This window comes from Nelumbo lutea, chromosome 3 (genome assembly GCF_056320005.1).
Source record: "Nelumbo lutea isolate HS-2025 chromosome 3, American lotus-T2T, whole genome shotgun sequence".
In the NCBI taxonomy this organism is placed as follows: domain Eukaryota; kingdom Viridiplantae; phylum Streptophyta; class Magnoliopsida; order Proteales; family Nelumbonaceae; genus Nelumbo; species Nelumbo lutea.
In genome coordinates, this window is record NC_142686.1 from 97,356,929 (window position 1) to 97,384,020 (window position 27,092).

At 41.0% G+C, this 27,092-nt stretch overlaps 1 protein-coding gene across 4 annotated transcripts in view; it reads left to right on the forward strand.

Moving 5' to 3' along the window:
- Nucleotides 1–27,092, forward strand: part of KU70 (ATP-dependent DNA helicase 2 subunit Ku70-like protein) — a 129,028-nt gene that overhangs the window by 67,458 nt on the left and 34,478 nt on the right. For all 4 annotated transcript variants that reach the window (XM_088976432.1, XM_088976433.1, XM_088976435.1 and 1 more), the window contains one exon: nucleotides 18,246–18,307. In XM_088976432.1, coding sequence (XP_088832558.1) covers nucleotides 18,246–18,307 — 62 coding nt within the window. The remainder of the gene's footprint in view (nucleotides 1–18,245; nucleotides 18,308–27,092) is intronic.

The window sequence follows — 27,092 nt, forward strand, 5'->3', positions numbered from 1 at the left end:
ACCTAATTCTAATGGGTGCTTTGACAAATATAATGCTCGTTTGGTGTCACTAGGGTACAAATATAATGCCCGTCGCTAAGATGACTACAGTTCACCTTCTTTTGGCCATCTTTGCATCCATACATTGAGACATACATTAGATAGATGTCAAGAATGCCTTCTTACATGGGGACTTTAAGGAGACAATCTATATGAAGCCCCCTTTGGGATACTATGGTGGTTCTCCCATGGTATGCCATTTGAAGAAGTCCTTGTATGGTCTTAAACAAGTCGCCAGGGCATGGTTTGAGAAATCTCGCATAGTGATCATAGAGGCTGGATTCATCTACAGTTCTTCTAATTATTACCTGTTTATTTGAGAAGAACCCAATGAATTATTTTGTTGCTTCTGTATGTAGATGACATCCTTATCATCGATGATGATAGTGATGGTATTTCTTCTTTGAAACAGCTTCTCAATCAGCCATTTAAAATGAAGAATCTTGTTTATCTTACCTATTTCTTGGGGTTGGAAGTTACCCATTCATTTTGTGGGTATTTTGTTAATCAACACAAATATGCCCTTGACCTTGTGAAATCTACTAATTAGAGTGATGACAAACATGTTGATACTCTTCTTGAGATGAATTTAAAGATCTCTAAGGATGATGTGGAAATTTGTTGATGCCACTTTTTACCAATAGCTTGTTGGTAGTCTTATACTTTTATCTACCTCACATGACATGCCCTGATATTTCCTGTGCTGTATAAGTGGTTAGACAATTTATCTCTTCCCCTCAACAACCTTAAATGATTATAGTTCTTTGTATTATCAAATATGTTTGTGGAACCCTATCACATGCTTATTCTTTCCTACATCCACATCTCTTAGCCTATCGGCCTATGCAGTTATTGATTGGGGCCATTGGGCAGGATGTCCAAACACTAGACGTTCTACTATTGGTTGGTGTGTTTTTCTTAGAGATTCCTTCATATCTTGGAAATGTAAGTAGTAATCTCTCTCGAAATCTTCTACAGAGGTTGCGTATAGTGCTAGGTCCTTCATTTGTACAGAGATAATATGGCTCAAGGCTCTCTCCTTGATGACCTTGGTTTTCCATTGTCATTTCCAATTCTTCTTTATGCAAACAATGTCAGTGCCATCAAGACTGCCTCTAAAGTCCAACCTTGTTTTTATGAGAGAGCCAAGCATATAGAGGTTGTTGCCACTTTATTAGTGTTGAGTTGGGCCTAGTTGTTTTTTATTCTTATTTTAAGCTATTTAGTTAGGAAGTTGTTGGGCTTTAGGCCCATTAGTTTATGTTTTTAAGTTGTGACTGTTCAGCTACATTAGTAGCCGCTCTACTAAGGGCATCCTTGTAAAATCTCATCCTTTAAGTTAAGTATAAATATAATGAGGGGTTGGCGGCTAGGGTTAATTCAAGAATCCTGGTTGACTTCCTACTCTTTTCTCCCTCTCTTTTCGTCTCTACTATTGAAATCTTTATCTTCCTCCCCTTTTCCTTTCACAAGAAATTCAACTAAATCTACAATCGGTGATTTCTACTTGGTATCAGAGGAGGCCGAAGGTTCCTTGAGTTGGTTCCTCATGCAGCCCTAGATCGACTAACTGATCGAAGTTCTCAGGTAAGCCCAGTTTTTGGATTTTTTGGTAGATCTGTGTGCCCTGTAGCTGGTTTAGGGTTTTTAATCAAAATCAGGAAAAAATGGAGAAAGGGAAAGAGTCTTGTTTTTGTTGGACTCTTCAATTTTGACCTAGGAGGTGGCACCCTAATTTTTTAGGGTTCCTTGGAGTTTTCTGTAAGGGGCGGTTCAAGTCCTACCTGATTTGGAGGCTTCTAGAGAGAGCAATTGCCTCCTTTCTCTGTTCTCCCATCCCACATAAAAGGAATCTTTTGTGGGAAGATAGCCTAGGACACTAGAAAGGTGTTGTTGGTTCCATAAGTGTTTCGTTTGATCTTGTTACATATTTCAGTTATTTTCTTTACATTTTTTGAGAAGCATGGAGGGTTACAGAGTTGAAAATAAGCCCGGTAGTGAAATGAGACCAGTGTGAGGTGCTGGAGACCTTTTCGGGATTGGGACCATCACTACAGTTAGGTTGGGTGGTACAAATTACTTAGAATGGTCACAATCTACAAAGATGGCCATTGGTGCTCGTGGGAAATTAGGGTATATCACTGGTGAGGAAGTGAAACCCAAAACGAGCAACTCTCGATGGGTACAGGAGAATTATATGGTGATGACTTGGTTGTGTAATTCCATGTTGCCCCATATAGGTAAAAATTTTTTATGGGCAAATACAACTAAGGAAATATGGGATGGGGTTGCAGAAACCTATTCACAGAGGGAGAATGTTGCTGGGGCTTATCAGTTGAGAAATTAGATTATTTCTACAAGGCAGGGAGATAGACCTGTTGCAGCCTATTTTTTAGCCCTTAAAACCCTGTGGCAGGAGATTGACCATTTAGAGACATTTGCTTGGGAAACCACTAAGGATGCAACTACCTATCATAAACATCTAGAGAAGTATAGGGTGTTTGAATTTCTTGCTGGCCTTAATCCTGAGTATGATATTGCAAGACAACATCTTCTTTGTAGGGACAATGTTACCCTCTCCCAGGCATATGCCTTTGTGTCAGGGAGGAGAGCACTTTCTCTCTCACAAAGTGACAATCAACTTTTATATGCTTTGTTCTCTCATGCAAGAGGTTCCTCAATAATGCTAGTTCACATGTTGTGTGCCATGGCTCTATATTTAGCTTCTGCACTACTTTCCACCATTGTTTGCTTCTTGCTCTTCTATGTCACCAAATTGCCCCCAAGAAAGGTATAATACCTTGTAGTGGACCTTCTATCAGATATTGAACCGGCCCAATCAGCATCTATGTATCCTTCTAACTCAAGACTTCCTCCAATCTTATATAACAAGGCAAAACATGGAGCTCCCTTCAATTACCTTACAATTCTTAGAACTACATCCCAATGTGGAACTCAAGGGTTCTGCACAAATTGGCTCGCCACACTAACTGCAAATGAGATATCTGGCCGAGTAATGGCTAGGTAGTTCAACTTGTTAGTGTCGAGTATGTAGGGGTATTTCTGTCGTTATACTTATGTTGAGATTGTTGATGCGTAATATTATGTTAGAACTAGTGTCGCTCACTTAAGTAGGGGTACATGTATCTTTTCCAGTATGTTAGTAATATAAAACACATCTGGCTGAATGGGAGAGGTAATTTTTCTCTCATTCGAACCTGACTTTTCTTCTCTTGTCTCTCTCTTTCTTTCTTCTTTCTTCTTCTCTCTTCTTGGTTGTTATCTGACTAATAAGATCAAGGGCAGGCCGAATCATAATATGGTATCAGAGCTTAACTAAGCAACTCGGATCTGCCCAGATTTCTGTTTTCCGCGCACCCAGTCTAGGGTTTTCTCTTGGTTTCTTTGCCATTGGTTGGAGATAAGGGAAAGGGCTGAAAAGGAGTGGTCGCTCTCTTCCCTTGTAGGTTTCTATGCCTCCAGTTGTGCTGTTTGTAGTCGGTTGCTGTGGTTTCTAAGCAGCCCTCCCCTAATCGATGAAGAGAAGATGGCTGATTCGTGTGGTGCAGTGGGTGTCTTGTGTTGTCTGATTTTTGTGTGGTTTGATTTTCGGGTGATGAGGTAAGAGATTTCTATGCAATTTTTTTTTTTTTTGTTGTGAATCAAATAATAAGTATGTTTCAGATCGTATGGTGGGATTTCAGACTGTAGTGTGGTAGGGTTTATGCTGTTTTTAGTGTGATTTGAAGGGGGAGTGGTCCTCATATAGTGTGGTGAGATTTCAGGTAGTTGTGGGGTAGGGTTTGTGGTGTAAAGTGTGCAATCTTCAAAAATAACAAGTGCTGAAACCAGTGTGATCAGTGTGTGGTGTGGTCTAGTGCGCAGTGTGCCGAATTCAGCAATGGGAGACAACGGTGATAGCAAGTCTAATGTGATGATCCCTACTGACTACCTGAATGTTCAAATGACATCCATTAAACTGAATGGAGATAATTATGTACCTTGGGCTAAATCTTTAGAAGTTTTTCTCAAGGCAAAGGAGAAGGTGAAACACATAAGGGAGGAAAAACCCTCCACTGATTCTCATGAGTATGATGACTGGGAACAAGAGGATGCATAGATTATCACGTGGTTATGGAACAGTGTGGAACCCAAGATTAGTGTAAATTTCATGTTTCTTGATGCTGCCAAAGATGTATGGGACCATGCTAAGAAGTTCTATTTTGTCCATGACAATACAACCAGAGTATATGAGTTGTATTAGGAATACTTTAATTTGCAACAGGGCAATCAGAGTCTTGAGGAGTACTATGCTAGTATGAGAAACATTTGTAATGAGTTGAATGTTTATCTTCCCCTCATTTCTGATGTCAAAATTCAATAATAGCAAAGAGAAGAACTTGATGTGACTCGATTTTTGGTGGGCTGAAATCTGAGTATGAACCAATGTGGGCTCAAATACTAGGAGGGTCAGCTCTCCCTTCCTTAGAAGAGGTGTTTGCTCGACTTCGGAGGATTTCCATTGGATCTACTGAGAGCTCTAATGTTTCTGATAGATCAACCTTTGCAGTATCGAGGGGCCGTGGTGTTAGAGGTGGAGCTCGGGGAGCTCAGTTTGGTGGTGGTGGACCTATATATAACCGTGGTGGTGGTCGTACTGGAGGTAGAGATTCAGGGGGAGCCTGTGGTAAAGGACGTAGTTCGGGTCCGAGGAGGTGTACTCACTGTGGTATGGATGGACATATCATTAATTATTGCTATGATGTGCATGGTCCACCCTCAAGTTAGGCCAATCATGCCATGACTAGTGACATCAGCTTCAGACAGGAGAGTCGTTCAACTGATCAGATGCTTCCTACATCCATAGATGTTCTCGGGAAGGAGATGAGTGTCCCCTGTGATGAGTATGAGAGGTTTGTCCAGGCCACATCTCAACAGAACACGGCTACTCTCACACACTCAGGTATAGCTTGTCTGGCATCCACACCCAATCCCTGGATTATTGACTCTGGAGCTTCCGATCACATGACCAGAACTCTAGGTGTGTTTTCTTCCCTCTCTCATTGCTCAACATCACAATCTGTTACCCTTGTTAATGGCTCCACATCCTCCATTTGTGGTGTTGGCAATGTTAACATGACCCCCTTACCTTTATTCTCAGTTTTGTATGTCCCTAAATTTCTGTTTAACCTTATGTCTGTTAGTAAGTTGACCAAGTCACTCAATTGCTCTATTACTTTTTACCCTTCTTCGTGTGTTTTTTAGAAACTCAAGACAAGGATGAAGATTGGTGGAGGGCATGAAGCTGGTGGATTGTATTATCTTGACGGTGGTTGGAAGAACATCAACAACTCTCTAGTCATCTCTCTCTCCTCTCCAGTGGCACTGTCGATCTGGTCATCCTTCGCCGAAAGTTTTGAAGTCTTTGGCTTCTTTGTTGAGTTAACTTTCTGTTTTCGATTGTGAGTCGTGTCAGTTGGGGAAACATCGTGTTCCCTTTAGTCCTAGGATTGATAATCATGTGTTAAGTTCTTTTTCTTTGGTTCATTCAGATGTTTGGGGTCCTTATAAAGTGATTTCATTAAATGGATATAGATATTTTGTCATTTTTGTTGATGATTATTCAAGGATGACGTGGCTCTATTTAATGAAGGAATTGAGTGAATTGTTCACCATTTTCCAAAAATTTTATGTTGAGATTCGCAACCAATTTGGTGTTCACATTAAAATCTTTTGTTCCGATAATGGCCGTGAATATTTCTCTTCATCATTTCAAGAATACCTGGACCAACATGGCATTATACATCAGACCTCATGTACCTACACCCCACAACAAAATGGGGTGGTTGAGAGAGAATCATCATCTTTTGGAAACAACTCGATCTCTCATGCATCACATGAATGTTCTCAAACCCTTTTGGAGTGATATAGTGCTTACTTCTTACTTCTTGATTAATCGGATGCCCACGTCTATCCTTGATGGTCATTCCCCATTCACTATCTTGTTTTCCACCTTGTCTTTGTTTCCTCTTTCTCCTCGGGTTTTTGGGTGTGTCTGCTTTGTTCATAATCTGGGCCCCGGGAAGGACAAGTTAGATGCTCAATCCATTAAGTGCATCTTCCTTGGCTATTCCCGGACCTGGAAAGGGTATAAGTGTTATCATCCTAGTTCTCGACGCTCCTTTGTGTGTGCTGATGTTACCTTCTTTGAGTTTCTCCTTTTTTCTTGGGGTCCGGTGATGTTTCTTCCTCCTCATCACCTCCTCCTCTTCCTCTTCCAGTTGTGGATTTTGTTCCTCTTGTTCCAGTTGTGACCAAGTCCTTGCCTCCAGTGCCACCACCTGTTGAATGGCCACCTATCCGTTAAGGGTATACACATTGCCAACATGTACCGGCTGCTCCTCCTCCTTCTCCATCAACATTGACAGATCCGGTAGTTGTCCCCACACCAACCCCAACCCTAGTATCTAATCTTGATCTTCCCATTGCCTTGCGGAAAGGTAAACGCACTTGTACCCTTCATCCTATTTTTAATTATGTTTCACTCATTCACCTTACCGCTTCCCATCGCCAGTTTATCTCTTTGTTATCCTCAATTGTTGTCCTTAAGGATGTCCAGGAAGCCCTTGCCTCTCCATGATGGCGCCGTGCAATGGAAGAAGAACTCTCAGCTCTAACTCATAATCATACTTGGGACCTCACCACTCTTTCCTCCTGGGAAGCAGGCTGTCGGTTGTAAGTGGGTTTATACTGTTAAGTACTTATCTGATGTTAGTGTAGAGTGACTGAAAGCTAGACCGGTTGCAAAAGGGTACTCCCAAACCTATGGTATTGACTACATAGAGACCTCCTCAGTTGCTAAGATAGGTTTGGTTCGTGTTGTCATCTCTCTTGCTGCTATGTATGATTGGCCCCTTTATCATCTTGATATCAAGAATGCTTTCTTGCATGATGATTTACTCGAGGATGTTTATATGGAGCAACCATTGGGGTTTGTTGCTTGGGGGAGGATGGTAAGGTATTTAGACTAAAGAAGGCTATTTATGGGCATAAACAGTCTTCTCGAGCATGGTTTGGTAGGTTCAGTGAGGTGGTAAAGAAGTTTGGTATGAGATAGTGCCAAGTTGATCATTCAGTCTTCAGTTATGACTTAGGCAGAAAAAATTCTATTGGTGGTGTATGTATATTATATTGTTATTACTGAGAATGATAAAATGGGCATTGACAGGTTGAAGACTTTTCTGCAGGAACATTTTCAAAGGACCTTGGTAAATTGAAATATTTCTTGGGGATAGAAGTAGCAAGGTCTAAGCATGGCATTAATTTGTGTCAGAGGAAATATATGTTTGATTTGCTGGAAGAAACAGGTTTGTTAGGTGCTAAACCAGCTAAAATACCTATGGAAACAAACACTAAGCTGAGCAGTGATATGGGTGAAGTGTTGGAAGACCCTGGCAGATATCGAGACTTGTAGGTAAACTAAACTACCTAACCATTACTCGGCCAGATATTTCATTTGCAGTTAGTGTGGTAAGTCAGTTCATACAGAAACCTTTGGTTCCTCATTGGGATGAGGTTCTAAGAATTGTGAGGTATTTAAAGGGTGCTCCTGGTCGTGGTTTGATATACAAAAGTGGTGGAAAATTTGAAATAGAAGGATATAATGGTGCTGATTGGGTTTCTTCTATGTCTGATTGGAGATCTACGACAGGTTAGTGCACTTTTCTTGAGGGTAAACTGGTGACATGGAAAAGTAAGAAGCAGACAGTCGTGACGAGAAGTAGTGCGGAGGCAGAATATAGAGCTAATGCACATACTACTTGTGAATTAGTGTGGCTAAGGAACCTTCTACAGGAGATAGGTTTCAATGTTAACACTCCAATGAAGCTCTACTGTGACAATCAGGCTGCAGTTCATATTTCTTCTAATCCGGTGTTTCATTAAAGAACCAAACACATAGAGGTTGACTGTCACTTTGTGAGAGAGAAGGTGCTGAGTGGAGTGATAGACACTGCATATGTTAACACAGGGAACCGGTGGGCAGACTTATTTACTAAAGGGTTGAGTCAGGGAAGAGTGGACTACATATGTAACTAGCTGGGATTATATGATATATACTCACCAATTTGAGGGGGAGTGTTAGTGTCGAGTATGTAGGGGTATTTCTATCTCTATACTTATGTTGAGGTTGCTGATGTGTTAGAACTAGTGTCCCTCACTTAAGTACACATGTTTTTCCAGTATGTTAGTAACATAAAACACATCTGGCCGAATGGGAGAGGTAATTTTTCTCTCATTCAAACCAAACTTTTCTTATCTTATTTTCTTCTCCTTTCTCTCTCTCTTTCTCTCTTCTTTCTTCTTCTCTCTTCTTGGCTGTTATTAGACTAACAAAACTCAAGGGCAGGCCGAATCATAATACAACTTACCCACTAACCTCCTGTACCTTCTAGGGTCTTTGGATCACCACTCAAACATTTGTTCCATAGGTGTTTCAACTGGTTTACATCTAACAATCCTGTTTCCTCTAATAGATCAAGAACATACTTCCTTTCACAAAGATTAATACCATGCTTAGACCTTGCTACCTCTATTCTCAATAAATATTTAATTTACCAAGATCTTTTGTCTAGAAGTGATCAATCCCCAACCTTTCATTGCTGATAATAACAATGTCATCTACATATACCACCAATAAAACCTTCCCAACACATGAATCATAGCTAAATACTGAATAATAAACTTGACATTGTTTCATGCCAAAATTTTCCACCACTTCACTGAATCTACTAAACAACACATGAGGAGATTGTTTAAATCCATAAATGACCTTCTTAAGTTTGCACACCTTACCATCCTCCCCTTGAGCAACAAATCCTGGTGGTTGCTCCATATAGACCTCCTCAAGAAGGTTTCCATGTAAATAGGAATTCTTGATGTCGAATTGAAACAAGGGCCAATCATACACAGAAGCTAGAAATATCAAAACATGGACTGAACCAATCTTAGCAACAAGAGAGTTCTCTATGTAGTGAATGCCATACAATTGGGAATAACCTTTTGCAACCAATCGATCTTTCAACCACTCTACACTACCATTTGGTAAATACTTGATAGTATATATCCACTCACAACCTACAACATGCTTGTCAGGAGTGAGGGTGGTGAGATCCCACGTATGGTTATGAGCCAGAGTTGAGAATTCTTATTCTATTGTTCGGCACCACCCTTGAAGAGGCAAGATATTCTTGGACATCCTTAGGAACAGAAACAAAAGACAACATAGAAACAAACTGTCGGTGGGAGGTAGAAAGGGGGGATATAGAAATATAATTAGAAATAAGATGAAGAGTGCCACTGTGCTTACTTTTCCACAAGGCAATGGGAAGATCAAAGTCAAATTATAGGGGTGGAGCTGGTGTGGGAACGACTGCCAGATTTGTCAATGATGAAGAAGCTAGAGGAGTTGGTACAGAGGAGTTGGTACATGTTGATGGGTATACACTTGCTGGATGGGTGGTCGTTCAACAAGAAACTGCATCGGAGGCGAGGACTTGGTCACAATTGGAATAAGAGGAATGGGGTCCTCAAAGGGAATTAGAAGTGGAGGTAGAGAAAGAAAAGAGGCATCCGACCTAGAGAAAAACGGAATTGACTCAAAGAACGTAACATAAAGACACACAAAAGAACATTGGGAACTGTGGTTAAGAAGAAAAACAGTCCCAAATAAAGATAATAAAAAATCTGATTAAAAGATAAAGAAGTAAAGAAGACAACAAGAGGAGAAGAAGAGGAAGAGAAAGGGATGAAAGAGATTAGTTGTTCGTACTCTCTCTCCTTTTCCTAATCCTTTTAATTAAAATGGTTAATCACTAATTAACAGAAAATTACAAGTAAGCCCTTAGTGGGACGACTGGCTAATTAAAACAAGAGAAACTAATGCTAATAGGTTCATAAGAAAAGGCCCATTAACGGAACTAAGCATAAACAAAAAATAGAACACAACTATGGGCTATGGGCCATTCTACCCATCTTCTCTACACCCTCCCTCAAGTTGAGCATAGATGTCAATCATGCCCTTCTTGCTTGTATCATGCTGTAGCTTCGCCTTGGAGACTCCTTTGGTAAGAATATTAGCTTACTGTTCTTCAGATGCAATGAAAGGTAGACAAACTTCCCCAAAAACCACTCTTTCTCTGATGAAATGCCTATCAACCTCAATATGCTTCACTCTATTGTGTTGTATAGGATTGTGGGCATTGTTAGTGGTGGCCTGATTGTCACAATAGAGCATCAGTGGCCTGTCATACTCAACTTCCAATTCCTCCATAAGGGACCGAAGCCAAAGCAACTCGGAAACTTCATGAGCCATAACTCTGTACTCTGCCTCAGCTGAAGATGTAGCAACCACTGATTGTTTCTTGCTCCTCCAAGAAACAATATTACCTGCAACCATACTATAGTACCCCGAAATTGACTTCCTATCATCAATGTTACCTGCCCAGTCAGCATCATTATAGGCTTCTAGTTTCATGTGGCCATGCTTAGCAAAAAGAATATCTTTCCCTGGAGTACTCTTCAAGTAACATAAAATCTTCTCTGCTGCTGCCATATGTGTATCTCTAGGGGCATGCATGAACTAGCTAATGCAACTAACAACATATGCAATGTCAGGGTGAGTCATACATAGATATAGTAGTTTCCCAAGCAACCTATTAAACACTCCACTGTACTTCAGTAGTTCTCCATCAAAAGCAGAAAGCTTCTAATGCCATCTTTAGACTGAGCCACTTCAATACCTAAGAAATACCTCAATTCCCCCAGATCTTAGATCTCAAACTTTGCATTGAGGAAGGTTTTAAGGTTATCAATCCTTGTCACATCAGTGCTAGTCACTACAATGTCATCCACATAGATTATAAGATATACCACTGATGAACCTTTCCACTTCACAAAGAGGGTATGATTATATTGAGTCTGTGTGTAACCAAACTACCAAACTTAACAAGAGTAGCCCTAAACCTCTCAAACCAGGCTCCCATAGAGAGACTTCTTCAGCTTGCAGACCTTACCCTGCATATCTGGGTCATATATCCCTAGTGGGAGAGACATATAAACCTCCTCATGTAACTCTCCATTCAAGAAGGCATTTTTCACATCTAGCTGATAGAGGGGCCAATCTGAATGAGCTGCCAAGAATAGTAAAACCCTCACAAAGTTTATCGTTGCAACAGGGGAAAAAGTCTCGTGGTAGTTAATTCCATACATCTCTTTTTTTTTGAAGAATTATTGTATTGTGAAGAGAAACCAGATACATCAGCCCATGTAGGCATGTACAATGAGGACCTGTACAATGGGAATTTACAAAAAGATATAAGAAATCAGATAAAGAATGGTCCAGCTTGCAAAAAAAAAAAAAAAGAAAAAATCTGAACTCCAGTAAAAGCTCTTTATACACTTAACCAGGAACATAAAAACCCTATGACTTTGTTTTTGACTGAAACTATGTCATTGGAAAGGTTGTAAAAAATTCGGCTGTTCCTTTCCTTCCAAAGGGCCCAAAGGACAGCAGATAGAAAAAAATTCCAAAGCAGCTTGACTCTTACATTCATGCCCTCTAAGGTTCACCCCTGAAGAAGCTGTACAACAGAAGCAGGAGGGCAAGTGGAGACACCAAAACAGGAGAGAACCATATCCCATAGCTGCTGAGAGAAGTTGCAGTGTGTAAAAATGTGGCTGGAAGATTCAGGAGCTTCATTGCAGAAGGGACAGTAGATACTAGGAAGCTGCATCCCCCTTCTGAGTAGTCAATCTGTGGTTAGGCACTTATCAAGTGCTGCAGTCCAAACCAACAAGGCTACTTTTGAAGGAGCATGGGATTTGCAGATTATAGTCCAAGGGAAGTCTCCATCTTCATCGGCCATGAGGTTGTTGTAGAAAGACTTAAAGGAGAAAATGCCGGAATCTCCCTAGCCCAAAATCTTTCATCATCTTCCTGCGGGTTGGGCTTGAAGCTGTGATTGAGGATTAAAAGATCTGTTAGTGGACCTATTTCCCAATCATTAAGATTCCTTTTGAAGATAGGGCTCCAAACAAGTTCACCATTCCTCAAATCAAAGCAGTCTTCCACTACAACATCTTTATCTTGTGCAATGTCAAAAAGAGAGGGGGAACTTTCTTTTAGAGCAGTGTCCCCACACCACTTATCATACCAGAATTTAAGGAGGTTGCCCTTGCCAACTTTGCATTTAATTCCCTTTAGGAAATCTGGGGAAATAGAGACAACATTGCTCCACAAAGCACAACCCATTGGGAGAAAGTCAGGGCCCGAGTCCCGCCCTACATTTTTGAGCTCATAATTATCTGCAATAATTCTCCTCCGAAGGCTGCTCCTCTCTTTACTGAATCTCCAGCACCACTTACCAAGGAAAGCCTTGTTAACAGCTTTAATATTTCTAATTCCTAAACCACCAGTCCTTGATTTGCACACAGATTTCCATCTAACCAGTTAAATTTGGGATTGTTCTTCCACCCAGCCCATAAAAAGAATCATTTTCTTCTCTAGAAGCCTTGCAACACTAGCAGGAATCTGAAACAAGGAAAGATGATAGATTGGGAGTGTAGATAAGACACTCTTAATTAGAGTGAGCTTACCTCCCTTTGAAAGATACTTAGATTTCCACATTGCCAATTTTCTGTCAAATCTGTCAATAACCGGGTCCCAGATGTTCTTAGAGCTGCATTTGGCTCCCAAGAGAAGACCAAGGTATGTTGTGGGCAGCTTTCCAGATTTACAGCCCAAGATACTAGCTATATTGGGATCAGGGAGACCTTCCTCTGTCTTCAACAGTTCACTTTTAGGCAAGTTAATTTTGAGGCCTGAGACTGCTTCAAACCATCTGAGAATATAACCTAAATAGGCCAGCTGATCAGAAGAGTAGTCACAGAAGAAGATAGTATCATCAGCGAATTGAAGAAGAGAGAGCTGAATTCCTCTTTCACTGACTTTAAAGCCATTAGTGATACCACTTTCTGTTACCCTACGAGTGAGCTTACTTAAGGCTTCCATAATTATATTGAAAAGGAAGGGAGACAAAGGGTCTCCTTGCCTTAGAACCCTTGAGCTTTTTAACCTACCACAGGAAACACCATCGAGGAGGAGAACCGAGAAAGTGGGAGGGATTACACAGACCTTTATCCAGTTCCACCACTTAGAACTGAAATTCACTCTTGCAAGCATATAGTCCAGGAAATTCCTACTGACATGGTCAAAAGCCTTTTCAATATCCACCTTGAGAATCAGCCCCCCTTTACTCTCCCTTCTACACGAGTCAATCAACTCATTAGCGATAAGAACCCATCAAGAATCTGTCTCCCTTCTACAAAAGCACCTTGGGAGGGTGAGATGATCTTACCCATCACTCTCTTCAGCCTTGAAGATTTTGCTAGTATTTTATAAACACTTCCTAAGAGGCTGATGGGTCTATGATCTTTCAATTCCAAGGCCCCTTCTTTGCAACCAAGGTGATAAAAGTTGAGTTGAGACATCTTTCCAGAGAAGCGTTTGCATGAAATTCTGCAAAGACCTTCAGCAGATCTTGCTTAATGAACTGCCAACCCAGCTTATAGAACTTCAAAGTTAAACCGTCCAGGCCTGGGGCTTCGTCCCCTTCCTTTTGAAAGATAGCCTCCCTGATTTCTTCCTCTGTAAATGGTTTTTCTAAATCAGCAGCCTCTTCTTCTGATATTCTGTTAATATCCAATCCATCCCACCTAGACCTCTTTTTCCAACTTTCTTTATACAGATTCGAATAGAAACCCACAACGGCATTTTTAATTCTGCTATCCCCTTCCAAGACCTCCCCATTTACTTTTAGGGATTTAATACTGTTTATGCGCCTTCTAGAATTAGCCATTTTGTGGAAGAAATTAGTGTTGTTGTCACCTTCTTTCAACCAAAGATTCCTAGACCGCTGCCTCTGCTTAACCTCCTCTTGCACTGAAAGTTTGTCAAAAATCAGATTAGCTTGGGATCTCTTTTTCCTATTTTCTTCACTCAAGGGGCCTCTCTCCTCTAAATCCAAATCAACAATTTGCTGGAGATAGTCGGCTTTTTTGGCCTCAACTCCTTTAAAAACTTCTTTATTCCACACTTAAATTTTCTGTTTCAGATCCTTCAGTTTCAGATGGAACACATGGCTAGCCGACCAAAGAAGCTCATGTTCTCCCACCACCCCTGAATCATGTTCATGAAGCCATCTTCCTTTAACCACATATGCACGAATCTGAAAGGGCCCCGCGGAGGTAACAGCCCTCCACTGTCTAGGAGGAGTTGGATATGGTTTGACAAGGGTCTAGGGAGGGCTGACTAAGTTAGATTTGGAAAGGTGTCATCCCAATTAGGTGAGGTAAGGAAACGATCCAACTTTACTAGAGTAGGTGCAGCTTGGTTGTTTGTCCAAGTAAAGTTAGCACCCGCCAAAGGCAAATCCATTAAACTCCATCTCTGAACAAAATTCGCAAAGCTTCTCATTCCTCTATCTCTTTTGGCTTGCCCATTTTTCTCCGACGCAAATCTGATCGTATTGAAGTCCCCTCTGATGCACCAAGGAATGGAGGAATCTCCCCCTTTGAGCGCAAATCTGATTGTATTGAAATCCCATGCATCTGTGTATAGCCTTTTGCAATCAACCGGGCTTTGTACCTCTCAATGGAACTATTGACATGATTTTTGATGGTATACACCCACTTACAGCCCACTAGCTCCTTCTTCCCTTCAGGCAAATCAATCACTTCCCATGTGTCATTCTTGTGCAGCGCCTCTATCTCGGTTTTCATAGCATCCCTCCATTCTGGAATAGGGAGTGCTTCTGATATAGACCTAGGTTTAGGGTGAGAAGAAACAAAGGAAAGAAAAGAATAATATGAAGGGGAAATAAGGCCATAAGAAAGGTGTTTAGAAATACAAGGTGTTTAGAAAGTTGTTTGTACTCTCTCTCCTTTCCCTAATCCTTTTACTTAAAAATGGTTAATCACTAATTAATAAAAAATTACAAGTAAGTCCTTAGTGGGGCGGCTAGCTAATTAAAACAAGAGAAACTGATGCTAATAGGTCCATAAGAAAAGGCCCATTAACAGAACAAAACATAAACAAAAAATAAAACACAACCATGGGCTATGGGCCATTCGGCTCATCTTCCTTATAGGTTATAACACTTATATCCTTTCTGAGTGCTAAAATAGCCAACAAAGACACACATAATAGATCGTGCATCTAATTTGTCTACATTCTAGGCCAATATTATGGACAAAACACACACCCAAAAACCCTAGGTGTAAGAGGAAAATGAGACAAGGTAGGAAACAAAACAAAGAAAGGAGGATGACCTTCAAAGATAGACAGGGACATCCGATTAATAAGGAAGCAAGATGTAGGTACTACATCACTCCAAAAATGTTTGGGTACATTCATATGGTGCAAAAGGGACTGAGTAGTCTCCAAAAGATGGCGGTTCTTTCTCTCAACCACGCCATTTTGCTGAGGGGTGTAAGTACATGGGGTTTGATGGATAATACCATGTTCCAAATATTCTTGAAACGGTGTATAAAAGTATTCTTGGCCATTATCAGAACAAAGTATTTTTATATATCTAATTATTAATTTAATTATTTATTTGTTAAATTTAATATTTAATATATAACATATATAATATTATATTATTTTTAATATTTTTAATTTTATTTTTTCTTTATTATATTATATTTATATATAAATATAATAAATATAAATAATATAATATATATAAATATAAACATAATAAATATAAATATAACGAAATATAGGATCCATTCACCAAATTGATTGCAAATTTCAGCATAAAAATTTTGGAAAATAGAAAACAATTCACTCCTTTATTTCATAAGATAAAGCCATGTTATCCTTGAATAGTCTTTAACAAAAATTACAGAGTACTATGACACTATTTTATTTGGACCCCAAATGTCTGAATGGAACAAAGAAAAAGGACTTGGCATATGACTGTCAATCTTAGGACTAACGGGGAACATGATGGTGTTTCCCATATTGACATGACTAACAATTCATAGTAGAAAGACAACTCAAGGATGGAACAGGTAACTTAAGTGCCACAGAAGAGGAGAAAGAAATGATCGAAGAACTGTTGACGAACCACCACCATCAAGATAATACAGTCCACCAGCTTCATGCCTTTCACCAATCTTCATCCCTGTCTTGAGATCCTGAAAAACACAAGAAGGACAAAAGGTGATAGAGCAATTAAGAGATTTGGTCAATTTACTAACAGACATAAGGTTAATGGGGAATTTGCGAAAATACAATTACCACCATGACCTGGCTGAACTCCCCAAGCTTCTCCTCTACCTCCATGACCTCCTCCTCGTGTCATTTGAAAAGCAGACCTATCAGATATGGTAGAGTTCTCTGTAGGTTCAACAGAAACCCTCCGAAGACAGGCAAACACCTCTTCAAGAGAGGGAAGGGTAGACCCACCTAGTATCTATTTTCTCATTGGTTTATATTCAGACTTCAACCCTACTAAAAATCTGGTTACATCAAGGTGCTCTCTCTGTTGTTGTCGAGTCTTGACATCAGAAGTAAGGGGATGATACACATCCAACTTATTGTGAAGATTCCTCATATTAGTATAATACTCCTCAAGACTTTGATTACCTTGCTACAGATTAAAATGCTCTTGGTAAGGTTGGTATACTCTAGTAGTATTGTCTTGTCCAAAGTAAAGTTGCTTTGCATGGTTACAAATCTCCTTGGTTGTATCTAAGAACATAAAATTCACACTAATCTTGGGTTCCATACTATTCCATTACCATGTCACAATTTGTGCATCTTCTTGTTCCTATTCACCATATCCCTAAGAATCAACCGAGGGCTTTTTATTCTTTCACATGTTTCACCTTCTTCTTAGTTCTAAGAAAAACTTTTACAGATTTAGCCCAAGGCACATAATTTCATTCCTACCATTCAGTTTAATAGATGTCATGTGCACATTTAGGTAATCGGGAGGGGGGGGTTCATAACACTAGATTTGTTTTCACTGCTATCTACCATAGCTGATGTGATAAAAAAAAAATTCACTCACTAGTATGTCACACCACCTCACTTACTAGTGACCACACTGCACACTAATGGCTGGTTATTGCTGAAAACATCTACTGTCACAGTTTTCAGCAATAATAGTCACTGTTATTCTTCACTTTCAACATCACAAAACACTCGAATACACCTCACACACATAGTACTAGGTTTGCAACTAATCAATACTCATTTCACACTGTAACACCCATGTGACCCACCTATTTGAGCCAAAAAAATCAGACCTGCACTCGTCTGTCCACTACATCTGAAACAGCTTTCTTTTATCCATTGATTAGAGAGCTTCCTACCAACCACCAAAAACAACCACTGCACCACTAACCGGAGGCATCAAAACCTCCAATAGAAGAAAATGATCTCTCCTTTTCAGCTCTTCTGCTAACCTCGAAGTGGTTGATGAGAATTCTGCAAAAACCTAGGGTAAATGGTGATGAAAATTTCTGGGTAGATCTAAACTTCTTACAGTAGCTCTGATACCATGATAAAGTTCAGATCTGTTCCAGTTTTAGTATAGAGTATAGAGAAGAGAACAAAGGCTGGTTCGAACTAGAGAAGACAGTTTCTCTCTAGTTGGTCAGATTTTATATATAAGTTTCTAATTAAGAGCAAAAAGACAGTTGTGCCCCTATTTAAGTTTGGGACGGACACAACACTTAAACCAGACTATAACAGATATTACACACCACACTCTTAACATAAAGAAAAAGGACCGAACTACCCCTCTACAGCCGACTCTTAACAATAATAATGTATCTTCCCAATCAAAATGTGTTGTCACATCTTGGTGAACATTAGCAACGATAGGAGTGCAATATTGCTTTGTCCCATGTAAAGTAGTGAATACCATCTAGATCCTCCATCTGACACTGGTTATGTTGCATCTTAGTTCTGTCCCTAGGAAAAGACCTTCACTAAGCATATAAAGCTATCAATGAGCCTTTCGAGACTGAGTTGCATCTTGGAGACTGCAAACTCAATTAAATAAAGACTTGGTTTCTCACAAATCTTTTATAAGCATAAACCATGACCAATTCCCTCTTTTGTTGCTTACCAGGAAATAATTGGAAGTACCCGCATTTTCATTGCTTTGCACAGATCAATGTTACGGCTTCAGCGGTTAGTAATAAATGTGACAGTATTTTTTGGATCTTATTTCTTGAATACTCTTAGATATGCTTCTTTAATTTAATTTACTCCATTACTGCATCTTATTTAATGGTTTATATATACATTAAAATCATCGATTCTATTGTGATAATAATGTTAATTTTCCAATTAACTGTTGATATCCATGTGGATTAACCATGATTAAAGCATCTCAGTTATTCATACATTGTCACAATTAATTATAACTATCCTTTGGTTTGCCATCATTCAAGGATTGGTAAAGTTTTGATGTAAATTTACATAAGATATTGAGAACAGAAGAGAAGAATAAGGTGAGAAAATTTGAAAACAGCAATATGAGAGAGTGGGGTTGACAATCTTTCTTGTTTCTTATACACCTAATGATTGACCTGTATATTGACAGATCAAATTACAAGGCTCTTTAATAGGCTCCTAATGATCTACCCAAGTGCAAAGTCAATATTGTCCTTTCTCATTCTCAACATTCCCTCTCTACTAGCTGAGGATAGATATCATACATGCCTAGCTTGCAGAGGTTATCTTCCAGCTTTGACTAAGGAATTCCATTTGTAAGACAATCAGCCACTTGATCACCAAACTTCACAAATGGCTAGTAGACTTCACCACTAACAACACCTTTACAAATGAAATATATATATTTTTTTTGATCAATAACACTTTCATTAAATCATCAGTAGAAAATTTACAGGAGGAAGACAAACACACTTATCTTCCAAGAGCCACAAAGAGCCTCATCAAAGGAAAAAAAGAAGAGAAAGAGAAAATAAGACACTAAAGTTACAACTTAGCCCAAAACAGTGAATCCCTTTCTGCCCCTTGTTTAGCTAAACCGTGAGCTAGGGAATTAGCTGATCTTTTAACCCAACATGTCTTAACTTCCATCTCCCGCACCAGCCACATGAATTTCCTCCTCTTATTGTTGTACTTCCATAAACCATTTTGATCTTTAGTCAGCCACCCTATCACCATCTCTGAATCCTCTTCAATTATGAGTTTCTTGATTTTCAACTCCTTAGCTTTCCGAACTCCTTCCATAACTGCAAAGATCTCAGCTCTTAGGGAGTCACCCACTCCAATTGGGCCTGATAACATGGCAAAGATGACTCCATTTTCGTCCCTAAAAATACCTCTAATTCTTGATTGTCCTGGATTTCCCCTACTACATCCATCAAAGTTTAATTTCAAGAATCCAATAGGTGGGGGAGTCCAAGCCACATTCATTGCTGACTTGGTCTGTGTGCAATTTGCAATTTCACCCCACTTCCTCAACATGTCATCCATAGTGTAATCTGTGAATAGTTCCAAAGATTTCAGCCATTGTACCGCCATAATATGTATGATAGCCCTCAGATTTGCTGCTCCTCTTTGGGTTTCTGAGAATATCTTGGAGTTTCTTTCTTCCCACAATGTCCAACATACTACAACCCTTAGTCCTCTCCACATTATCCTTCCCCTTTTTATCCGCTACCTGAAAAAGGTAGGAGAGAAAAGGCCCTGCAAGTCTGATGGAGGATTACAGTTGCATCCAAATGAGGAGGAAGCCCAATCCCAAATTGAGCTCGGAAAGTGGCAAGACACCAGTAGGTGAAAACCAGTCTCCCCATCCGCTTTACATAGAACACACCACTGAGGTGACAAGCAAGTATTGGGTTTCTTCTTTTGGAGTAGATCACCAGTGTTGATTCTTTCCAGATAGGCTTCCCAACAAAAACTACCAACCCTAGGAGGTATTGCTTTGCACCAAACCTCACCAACTGGGAAAGGGGGGAAGGTAGGACTGGTGAACTGACTTAAGACTTTGAAGAACGAAGCACAAGAGAAGATGCCATTGGGGGTAGGTGTCCAAATTCTAGAATCTGCCCTAGTGGGGTCTAAGACAACGTTATCAAGAAGTGCAATAAGGCTCGAAATACTGTCGAGGTTTGAGCCCCTCAAATCCCTTATTAGACTCAAGTTCCACCCAATCCCAGAAGTTGAAGAGGATGGGGTGGTGAAAGACGAGATTGACTCATTTTTCAAATCAGAAAGAGCATACAAAGAAGGAAACTGATCCTTTAAAGGGGCGCTCCCCACCTAGGTTTGTTTCCAAAATTTTATGGAGTTACTGGAATTCAAGTTATACCTGATATTAGGGGAGAAAACTGGTTGCAGGTCATGTATGGCTTTCCCAGGAGAATTGCTTGTGGTCCTAGCTCTGATTCCAACGTCCCATTCATTGTGCTGCAGCCCATGTATACTTGCCACTATTCTAGCCCATAGCTTCTCCTTCTCCATAGGGAACCTCTACAACCACTTCCCCAACAGAGTCATATTCCTTCTCCTGATACTCCAAAGCCCCACGCCACCACAAGACTTACTCCTACATACTATCTCCCAGCTAACTCTGTGATTCCTCTTCTCCTCTCCTGGATCCCATAGGAAATCTCTCATTAGCTTCTCTAATCTGTTAGCAACCTTCACTGGGATTTTAAACACTGACAGGAAAAAGATGGGTAAGTTAGCAACCGTGGCCTTAATTAGTGTAATTCTCCCATCGAGAGAGAGAGAGTTCTTTTTCCAGGATACCGGTCTTTTTTCAAACCTTTCCACCACCGGGTTCCAAAAGCTCTCTCTCGTGGGATTATCACCTAATGGCAACCCCAAGTAGTTCAAAGGCCACCCCAAAACTTCACACCCCAACACTTCAGCACTCTCCCTGATCTCTCCCTCCTCCAAGTTTATCACCACTACACAGCTTTTCCCAAGGTTAACCTTGAAGTTAGACATTTGCTCAAACAGTTGTATCACCAACTTCAAGTTCCTGATAAAACTCACATTACCGCCTTCACAAAATAGAATCGTGTCATCAGCAAACTGTAAGTAAGTGAGGCGGGTTTCTACCCTCCCAACTCTCTAGCCTCTAATGAGCCCCCCAGAATCTGCTCTGTGAATCAGTTTCCCCAAAACCTCCCCTACTGGCTGGAAAGAAATCTACCACTGTCCCATTCACTAGCTCTGAATAATGACAACTCCTGACACAACCCATGATCCACTTTCACCATCTAGCCCCAAACCCAGATTTAGTCAATTTCCTCAAGAAATCCCAGCCCACCAAGTCATAAGCCTTTTCCAAGTCCAACTTACAGACCACTCCCTTCTTCTTATCCCTCTTAAAGTTCTCCACACTCTCATTAGAAATTAAAATCTGATATGTAATTTGTCTTCCACTCACAAAGGCTCCTTGATAGTGTGCAATGATATTGGGCAGTACCTTCTTCAGCCTCAAAGACAACACTTTTGCAATGATCTTATACAAGCTATTAACCAAGCTAATTGGCCTAAAATTCTTCGGGTGGGATGCATTTTTCTTTGTTGGAATTAAGGCTATAAATGTAGAGTTCACACCCGGATTGACAATTCCTCTCTTGAAAAACTCCTCAAACACTCGCAAGAGATCATCTTTTAAGATATCCCAACGGTCCTGATAAAAATCCATTGTGAACCCATCCCAACTCTGGAGCTTTTGTTCTATCCATATAAAACACAACCTCCTTGATCTCTTCTAGAGTAAAGCTTCTTTCCAACCTTCTCCTGTTCTCCACCCTTACATCTGGCCAGTCCAAACCTTTTACCCACACCCTTCTACTCACAGGCCTTCTTAGAATAGTTTCGAAGTGCTCCACACAGGCCCTGGCAATCTCCTCTTGTTGTACTAACTCGACTCCATCTACTACCAATTTGGAGATAAAGTTCTTCCTTCTCCTGCCATCTGCTAAAGAATGGAAATACCTAGTGTTTCTATCTCCCTCTTGCAACCACTTACACTGAGATTTTTGCCTCCAACTAATTTCCTCTTTGTGCAGACAATCCTCTAGCTGTCTTCTCAAATCTCTCCTGAGATCATTGTCTTCTTCTCCAAATTCTCTCCTTTCTTCTTTAGAGTCAAGGCTTTCAATCTTATCCATCAGATCTCCCTTTCTTTCTTCTATCCTCCCAATCTCCATCAAGTTCCACTCCTTGATTCATGCTTTCAAGAATTGTAGTTTCTTATGGAATCTCATCCCCTCCCATTCCACCAGTGGGTTACAGTCATGTCACCACTCCCTCACTTTGTTAGTAAACCCTGGATGAAGTAACCACATATTTTCAAATCTAAAAGGGGTAGGACCTCCACACCTTCTTTCCTCTTTACATAATACTAAGGGCTAGGGATCTGAGGTCACCCTTGGGAGAGCTCTAGAAGTCAAGGTTCCCTAATGTTCTTTCCAATCCAAAGAAAATAGGAATCTATCCAGTTTAGAGCAAATGGGTCTAGATTGGAGATTTGACCATGTAAATGTCTTATGGGCTAAGGGAATCTCTTTAAGCTCAAAAGCATCCACAAAACTGTTAAACTTCCTCATGCTTTTTGTCACCCTCTGGTTAACCTTATTGGACTCCTCCGAGAATCCGATCACATTGAAATCCCCACCCATGCACCAAGGCTCATCCACAACTCCTCTCTCTCTCTATAGTCATTCGGTTTGTAAACTTTTGTGAGCACCCGTGTATAGTCATCCTCTTGCTGCTTAAACTTTGTAGAGAACACTGATGTGGGCCCCACAGCTACGGTCCCACTTTGTTCGTAGGGTAGAAGATGTTCTAGTCTACCTAGGGTTAGCTATTGGTCATTTAGTTGTTTCAGTTGTTATTTATTTCAGTCTTATTTTTTGCTCTATTTGCTATGTAAAGACCAAGGGCAGATCTGTCCTTTCCATGTAACGAGCATAACCTATAAATATTAATTAAAGTGGCGGTGGCAGAACATCAAGCTTCTGCTCCTCCTTTCAACCCTTGTGCTCTACTGCTTCTCCTCCTTCTTCCTCTTCTTTCCTCTTACCTTTCTTCTTATCTTCGATCCTGAAATCCATTAGGGTTCAAGACTGATAACAGTCATGAACTTCTACTTGGTATTAGAGCTAGGGTTTCTCATGTGAGTCTAGTCCATCCGACCACATGCGAGCTATCTAAGGTTGGAAGCTGAGAAAGCAGAGTTCGTTGACTGGTTCTTGGAGATCTCTAGAGGATTATGAGCTGTTTGAAGAAGTGCCACAGTTGCAGCGAGTTGGTGATCAAGAAGAATCAGAGAAGGCTAGGGTTCGGGTAACCTTGGTAGGCAGCGAACTGCATCCTATTGTAAGTCCTAGTGCTGGTTTTGACTGTAGTAACCCTAATTTTGAGATTTCTGGTTCTTGACCGAAATGGAGTTTAAGAATCAGACAGAAGGCTCTTTTGGGAACAGCAGTTATGGTGGTGGTTTTGAGACAGGTTTTCAGATTACAACCATAAATTTGATGGATCAAACTATTTGGAATGGGCCCAATCAGCCATGATGGCTATTGGGGGAAGGGGCAAAGTAGGGTATCTCTTGGGAGATGTGGTAGAACCTTCCAAGGGAGACCCTATGTATACCAAGTGGGTCCAAGAAAACTACTTGGTTATGACATGGCTCTGTAATTCTATGCAGCCCCATATCAGCCGAAATTACTTATGGGCAAAGATAGCCAAGGAGATATGGAATGTGATGAAAGAGACTTGCTCCCAACCCCTTTTTGTTTCCAGAGCACTTGCCCTCATACACCTCAGCAGAATGGGGTTGCAGAGAGGAAGAATAGGCACATTTTGGAGGTGGCTAGAAGTATTATGTTTACCTCCAATGTCCCTATTCGCTTCTGGGGTGATGCTATCCTTACGGCGGTATATCTTATTAATCGGATTCCTTCCCGGGTTCTTGATATGAAACCTCCTTTTTCCCTTCTATACCCCAATGAGGAGTTGTTCACTATTCCCCTCAAGACATTTGGTTGTACCTGTTTTGTTCAGCTTCTCGGTCCCCATCACTCCAAGTTTGAACTCAAGGCCTCCAAATGCATCTTTCTTGGTTATGTACAAACTCAAAAGGGTTATTGTTATGATCCTATCTCGGGGAAGAAGTTTGTATCCATGGATGCCACTTTCTTTGAGGAGACACCCTACTATTCTCGGGTCTCTCCTCAGGGGGAGAGTAGTGAGCGTGGAGATTTGGGTTCTTTTCTTCAGGGGGAGTGCAGTGAGGACAAGGTTAATACTTTTGGGGCTATTCCCTTACCTATTCCAGTTGGTGATGAGGGCTGCAGTAGCGAGGGTGGTCAGAGGGATCGGGAGTTGAGAGTCTATCATAGGCGATGCAGGCAGGTTGATCCCGGTCATCAGTAGTCCCGACCACATCCAACCTCTTCTGCGGCTCTAAGTCCAGATATTACAGTCCCAGGGCCCCATAGAGACTCCTTCCATTGTTGCTACCTCACCCTCTGTAGATTACCTTGACCTTCCCATTGCCCTCCGTAAAGGAAAACGACATTGCACCACATCTACAACCCACTGCATCTCCCAGTTTTTGTCCTATGATCGCCTATCTCCCTCCTATAGGTCCTACCTCACCTCCGTTGCTGATGTCCCTATTCCAAGAACAATGCAAGAAGCCCTATCAGTCCCGGAGTGGAGAGGTGCAATGCAAGTTGAAATGGATGCCCTGTTGAAAAATAATACCTGGGAGCTAGTTGACTTGCCCAAAGGAAAGAAACCAGTTGGATGCAGGTGGGTATTTACTGTGAAGCACAATGCGGATGGTTCCAATGAGAGGTACAAAGCTCAGCTAGTTGCAAAAGGGTTCACTCAGACTTATGGTATAGATTACTTGGAGACATTTGCCCCGGTAGCCAAGATGACCACCATTCGGGTTCTATTATCTCTTGCAGCAAGCTACACTTGGCATTTGTACCAAATGGATGTTAAGAATGCCTTCCTGAATGGGGACTTGCAGGAAGAGGTTTACATGCAGTTGCCTCTATGATACAGAGGCAGGTAAGAAGGTCTGCTGGCTCAATAAGGCATTGTATGGTTTGAAGCAGTCACCTAGAGCTTGGTTCGATAGATTCAGACTAGCCCTTGGGAAGTTCGGTTATGTATAGGCCCAGTCAGATCATACACTGTTCATCAAGAGGGTGGAGTCGTCACTGGCACTACTTGCAGTATATGTTGATGATATTGTGGTGACAGGAAATGACAACCATGAGATTGAGTCTCTCAAACAGCTCCTTCATCAAGAGTTTGAGGTGAAAGATCTGGGTACACTATGGTATTTTTTGGGTATTGTGGTTGCTAGGTCTAAACAGGGGATCTTTGTCTATTAGAGGAAATATGTTTTAGATCTCTTGGTTGAAACTGGAAAGCTGGGTGTCAAACTTGCAGATACACCCATTGAACAGAACCACAGGATTAGTGCAGAGAGTGGGGAGCTGCTTGAAGACAAAGTTATGTTCCAGCGGTTAGTGGGAAAGCTCTTATATCTATGCCTCAGTCGGCCAGATATCAGTTATGCCGTTAGTGTTGTCAGTCAGTACATGCATTCTCCTAGAACCATGCACCTTCTAGCAGCAGAAAGAATACTAGCATACTTGAAGAGATGCCCGGGTAGAGGTATACAGTTCAAGAACAATGACCACATGAAGGTGGAAGTCTATACGGATGCCGATTGGGCTGGGAGTGTTGATGACAAAAGGTCTACCTCTGGATATTGTGCTCTTGTGGGAGGTAATCTGGTTTCTCAGAGGAGTAAGAAACAAAGTGTTGTATCCCGATCCAGTGCTGAAGCTGAGTGCAGGTCAATGGCTAATGGAGTGGCTGAAATTCTTTGGCTGAGATCACTACTTGAGGAGTTGGGTATTGAGTATGAGAAGCCCCTGATGCTGTATTGTGATAATCAAGCGGCTATTAATATAGCACACAACCCAGTGCAGCATGACAGGATTAAACATATTGAAGTTGATCGACACTTTGTACGAGAGAGGGTCTCATCACAAGAAGTGTGTCTCCCATACATCACCTCCAATATGCAGCTGGCAGATATCCTCACCAAAGCTGTACCACAGAAGAAGCTAGAGGCAGATCTATCCAAGTTGGGAATGATAAACATTTATTCCCAACTTGAGGGGGAGTGTAGAGAACACTGATGTGGGCCCCACAGCTACGGTCCCACTGTGTTCGTAGGGTAGAAGATGTTCTAGTCTGCCTAGGGTTAGCTATTGGTCATTTAGTTGTTTCAGTTGTTATTTATTTGTCTTATTTTTTGCTCTATTTGTTATGTAAAGACTAAGGGCAGATCTGTCCTTTCCATGTAATGAGCATAACCTATAAATCTTAATTAAAGTGGTGGCGGCAAAACATCAAGCTTCTACTCCTCCTTTCAACCCTTGTGCTCTACTGCTTCTCCTCCCTCTTCCTCTTCTTTCCTCTTACCTTTCTTCTTATCTTCGATCCTGAAATCCATTAGGGTTCAAGACTGATAAAAGTCCTGAACTTCTACTTCATAGAAACCGAGTACTTTCCGATCAACTCCTCCAGACCTTCCACCACATCCCTCTTCCACATTGTTACAATCCCCCCGGAAGCACCCCAGAGGGAGCAACCAACCAGCTAATTCCCCTGACTATCCATACACTCCTTGCTCATTTATCATTAAACTCCATTCTCTTAGACTCTTGTAGCAGCACAATGTCTGGGTCACACCGTCTTATTACCTTTTCTATTGTCGCCCTCTTCCTTGCACTCCCAATTCCCCTCACTTTCCAACTAAGAATCTTCATTCCGCTTCTTTTTAAACCCCTTGCCACCTTCCACTATTTTCCCCTTTCCTTCTGTCTCCATTTACCCCGAGCCTCTTGTCTCCTTCTATATCTCTCTTCAATCTCTCTAC